At 40.7% G+C, this 5428-nt stretch overlaps 1 protein-coding gene across 2 annotated transcripts in view; it reads left to right on the top strand.

The window, feature by feature from the left end:
- Positions 1-5428, top strand: part of ccdc88c (coiled-coil domain containing 88C) — a 92092-nt gene that overhangs the window by 5058 nt on the left and 81606 nt on the right. For both annotated transcript variants that reach the window (XM_050062388.1, XM_050062389.1), the window contains exon 3: positions 3291-3399. In XM_050062388.1, coding sequence (XP_049918345.1) covers positions 3291-3399 — 109 coding nt within the window. The remainder of the gene's footprint in view (positions 1-3290; positions 3400-5428) is intronic.

Raw genomic sequence — 5428 nt, 5'->3', positions numbered from 1 at the left:
TTGCTTTGTTGCCGGCCGTTTTCGCCGGTGTGTTAAACACACTTTAGAAAGGAGTGTCCCCAGACTATCAGAAGGTGGAGATCTCTGATTGTCTGGTGGCGAGACTAGCCCCATCCTAGTCTGTCTTACTCTGCCTCTGATTGGCTTACTCTGATATTTTTACCCTAACCCTAACCAATCTCTCTCTCCTCTTGCTTAACCCTAAACAACCAAAGCATCAAAGGCAACGAGTACTAGTCAGTCAGGGGGAGAGAGTAAGACAAAGTACAGCGGTTCATGCTTTCGCCATCCTAGGGAAATAAAATTGCCTAGAGTTTTCATGAATGGGGAAATTAGCTTAAGAGACCAAAACCATTTTTGTTCCAAGTTTTAACAAAAGGGTCTGTGACGATTGACTTACTGGAACTGGAACCAGCCTCAAGTGGCCGTTAAAGGAACTGTCATTGATGGTTTTTGGTCTTTTCATTGGACTTCATGACAATGAAAGATAAAGAATATTGTAAGGCTTATCCTTTAATTCTTTGTGGATTGGACAGACAGCATGTGGACTACAGGACACTAATACTGTTCAAAATGATGATGATGAAACATACATACTTGTGTAGAATCTAAATCCTCTCCTGTCCAGATGGCCTACTGTCCCCAATCAGACCACATGTTCATATGTTAGTTATTGTCTTCAGAAACAATGGTAATCATGCTATTGTTCTCTAAACACTGAATGTAGGCTGGGCTAACTGGGGGGTGATTAGGACTTGGTAGGGGTTTATGGGAAAGTGGGTTACAGAGGAGGAGGCCAGGATGGAGGAGCCATAGGGATTATTACAGGAAAGCCACTCGCAGACCGTTCGTAAATCAGTGAGTCAAAGAACCAGTCAGCTGTTACATCAGTCAGTCTATTCTGTCTGACCTTTGAAAAATGAATTATGAGCTGGGCATAATTTTCAATAAAATTGCCATTTAATATAGCCATCTTTATTTGGCTGTGTTGATTGACTGGAATTAAACTAGATAGACATTCTTGAAGAACATTTAGCAAGCTTGTTGCTAATTATTTGCTGTTGAAACATTAGAAAAAGTTGACACACTGAAATAGGCTCAAGTTGGCCAAAATATAGTTACTGAGAGGAGTTGAGTGACATTTAAAATGGATGTGCTGAAAGAAGTATCAGTTGGAGTTAAAGGGCTGACAGGAGTTATAATTGTAAAAGTGTAAGTGATGAATTGAGATGGAAGGAAATCATAAAAGAAATCAGTGCCACTTGAAGTGTATATCATGAAAAAAGATGTTAGTCGAAGTTTTGGCTGAAGTGAAAGCACTGAAAGCAATTGGAGTACATCATGTATCATAGTATGTGTAAAACTGGGGAAGTTAAAAGAGTTGAGAGTTTTTCTCTCACTTCAATTTGAATGTAAGTTCAGAGTGAAGTTGAAGTTAAAGTACACAAAGGAGTATAATTTTGGAAGTGATTAATTGAGCCGGAAGTGTCATTGGAAGTTTAAGTGATGAAAGAAATTAGAAGATGTCAGTTGTAATCGCTGAAGTTTCAGCATTTCAGTTTGGTGTCAGCTTTTCCAAAAAACTTAAACTATCCCTCATCTTTCATGCATTATAAGTATTATTCAACTTTTCAGTGACATCCATATTAGCTCTTTTCATACAAAGATTGCGCGACGGAGCTGCTATGAAGTCCCTTCTTTGTGATGCCTTTGCATTTTTACAGAGAGCCAAACAACGGTAGGGTCATGCCGCTCCAGGGTTTTATAAACATTAACAATAGCATAACATGGCAATACCAATCATTTTCAGTCTCTGATACATGGCGGCTGATCTCATCCTCAGCTCGGAGGGTAAAGACCTTATTGCTTTCCAACTTGAGGACATTTTTGGCTGCTGTTCTTCTTCTTTGAATTAGCTGCTAACTGCTATTAGCTACTTTTTAAATCTCCCTCGATGGGTCACAGGCATAACACATTGTCAAAACATCACATCCATGCCACCCATGATCCTGGTCTGCTGGCTGTCCCGTTTATTTAGAGGCCCTTTCAGTGTTGTTATGACCCCTGTTCCTGGCTCAGACATTTCTGTCTCCCCATGCTGTGATCATACCTTTTATACAGAACCGCAAGGCGGCTTAATTGTGCAACAGCTTTTCAACATCCAGCATTCACACAGCAGTTTCTTCAGAAATTGCTTTCTCTAGTGTTACTGATGTTGTACTACTTGTAGAATTAGATTCTGTATCCGTTCCGGATGTGTATGTTTCCAAGTCCTGATCCAACCTGGCCAATAACTCCAGAGTGTTGCAGAGTCCAAAAGTCAAAATTTATTAAAATCATTTCCAAAATTCACAACAGGTTTTTAATCTAATGAAATATTCTGCTTCAGTCCATATTTGTGGGTGGTGGACTTTCAAAAACATTTTCACTGCGGTCAAAAACGGCCCTCCTGCTTGCCACAAACTAAGTATGACACGTAGGGCAGTTTAGCAGGTTACAGCCCAGTTCTTAACTCGTTTGAGTGTCCGTGAACGTCTGCACCAGACTGTTCAGATTTTGAGTAAAATAAAAATGCAGACACTTTAGTTTGAAATGTTCTGATTTATTTTGTTGCCATATCTGTTGTAGGAGAATGTAGCTGTAAGCCTAAAAGTGCAATGAATCACTTAATTCAAATTTAGGAATTTGTCCAAGGATTTACACATTTTTTTAGGTTGATGACATCATAAAATACAGTATGATGTCAGACATTTGAAGCTTCATTTGAAAATCTCAATAGACGCTTTGACATTTGGTACAGCCAAATTAAAGAGGAAGAGAGGAAATCAGGTGCAGTCTCAGTCTGTTATTCTTCAGACCTGTCTCAACATAAACTCTTAGCAGGGGCCAAAATTTGTAGTAATATTGGGATTTCATTTGTGCATCTGTAATTGACTTGTTAATTAGGGGCTTTGATGGTAAAGACCCCATCTCAGTGCTAGGCCAAGCAAAGTGACAGTCTGTTTTCTAGCCTCTGTATGTTGAGATTAGTTTCCATTAGGCATCAAACTGACGTCATGACAGCCATAGTAGGTCAGCCAGACAGCGTTACACACCCTCTGTTCACATGCAGATCAGTCTGGCACAGGCTGCTGTGTGTTGATGTGAGCATAAATCTCTCTCCAGCACAATAGTGACCCTGCACTTGGGATGTGTGTGTGAGTCTCTGGGTGTAATAAGATCTTTGTCTTAAGTACCAACAAGTAACGTCAATCTAAGCGCTCCTTTGCTGTGTGTGTGTGTCTCCATAGTGACCCCAGCCCAACCAATCAAAGGCTGAACAAGAATGTGAACAATGATGTGTCGCTTCGCCTTCACAACCTGAACGTTCTCACCAGACACATCAGGACGTACTACCAGGTAATTAACACACACGCTGCTGGTGGTGTGCTAGGGCAACATGCATGGCTTAAACTGCAGTACAGCAGACAAGCAGCACTCCACATTGTCTTTTCTTTTCACCCATGCAAAAAAATCTTAAAGTGGAATTAACATATTATCTGCTAATCAATAGCTCCATATTCTGCCATTTGTAGATGATGTATTATGTGTGGTTTGATGTATTATTTGTTTTAATTGAACTGATATTATTGAACTACTGCTCAGTTTGAGTCTCTGTCTTTCTGTTTGGAGGTACAGCCATTACTGTATCCTCAGTTGATTTATTTTGCCTGGGGGCTGCAAGTGTATATGTGTTCACTGTGTGTTTATCTTGTCTTTCGGCCATTTGATTGTCATGTGTGTGTCTTCTGATGTGTGCATTTCAGCTTGGGTGTTAAGAATAGGAACAGGCCCTGCAGACACAAACAACACACGTGTGTGTCACTTATGTGCCGTACTGATGATAGTTTCCAACAGTGTAGATCAACTTTGAACTTGCTAGACGATCATTCTGTAGTTTTCTTGCATGGCAACCAATAATCTGCAGCAATCAATACTAGCAGGAAGTTACACAGTATGATGAGATCATTGGGAACAAAAGTGTCGTGCTCAGTGTGAGGCATTTAGTTACTTTGGTAGAAGATGTTGTTTTTTCTTTTCTTTTTTCTTTGATGTTTGAGTCATTTCAAACCAGTTTTCTTTTTTCAGTTTTCAGTTGGATTTTCTGTAAAACACTAACTGATTCCCAGTATTTTTGAGTTACACATCACATATTTTTGTTTCCTATAAGTTTGTGGCTTGCTCCTTTTATAAAGGAACGCTTAGATTCACAACAGTTACACTACAGTGAATGCTGATACTGCATGTTTTTACAGTGGGAAAAAGTATCCTCAGAAACTTCCAGCAGCATAATGATAAGCATAATGTCTGAGTCACATTTTGGCCAAACATTTTGCAGCTACAGCTAGGGCAGAGTATCGGTACTCAATACCTGAAATAACTCTGTACCAAGTAGTATCTACACATCTCCAGTCAAATGATACCTGTATTGATCCTTTTTGCCCCCGCGGTCTGATCTCATACCGTACCATTTCCCCGTCAGACCAGCAGAATTTCTGTTACAGCCACCTCCAGAGCTGCTATCATCCAGGTGAACGATCAGTTCAGTGTCTGTCCATTAAGCACAAACTACACTGCCGCAGCAGCACAGTTAACGTCCAACACTGAGATGTTGAACTGTCCCAACAAACTCACACTGACAACAACTCTGTCTTTAAACCTGTGTGATGCTAACAGTTAGCCCCATCACTGTGTGTATGTGGCCGGGTGTACTCTCACAGCTTTCCCTGAAGTGAAGCTCACACCTAGCAGCAGCAGCAGCAGCAGCAGCAGCAGCAGCTTAATTTCTTTTGTAACCAGACGACATCACCTAAATTCAACAAAAACATCAATGCCTAACAATGTTGGTGGCTGGCTAGGTTTATCTTTTAAGATGATTAAGAGAGGTGTTGCGTCGGTATACCGGGTGACTTTATCCTCACGTGCCATAAAATGAGGGTTGCTCTCTCTTTCTCTTAAAAGAAGATTTGGGGGAAGTGTAACCAAACTGTCAGCCTGTAGTTTCCCCACATCAGCAGATGGAGCACTGAATGGCTTACATGTCTGACTAAAGGCCTGTACACACTAGGGCATGACGAATAAATGCACAAAAAACAGAAAAAAAACCAGCACAAAATGCAAAATACTCAACTGTGAATATTTTGTATCGAAACTATTTGTACCGACAGCAATGCAAGTTTGTGACAGTTCCAACAGTTTAGTAAAAGGTTAGAAAAAGTGATGGATTCAACACCATGCGGTAGGGGTGCACGATAACTATCGGGCCGATAACAGGAATTATTACGTCATTCCGATAAGTCCGATATCATGACGAATAGCCCCGATAACATATATAATTTTGTCAGCACGGCAGTGCCCCGCTCCCACTATGAGACCTGAATGGCCTGCA

Source organism: Epinephelus moara, chromosome 14 (genome assembly GCF_006386435.1).
Source record: "Epinephelus moara isolate mb chromosome 14, YSFRI_EMoa_1.0, whole genome shotgun sequence".
NCBI classification, from domain to species: domain Eukaryota; kingdom Metazoa; phylum Chordata; class Actinopteri; order Perciformes; family Serranidae; genus Epinephelus; species Epinephelus moara.
Note: the sequence above shows the minus strand (reverse complement) of the source record. Positions and strands in the feature narration are given on the sequence as shown.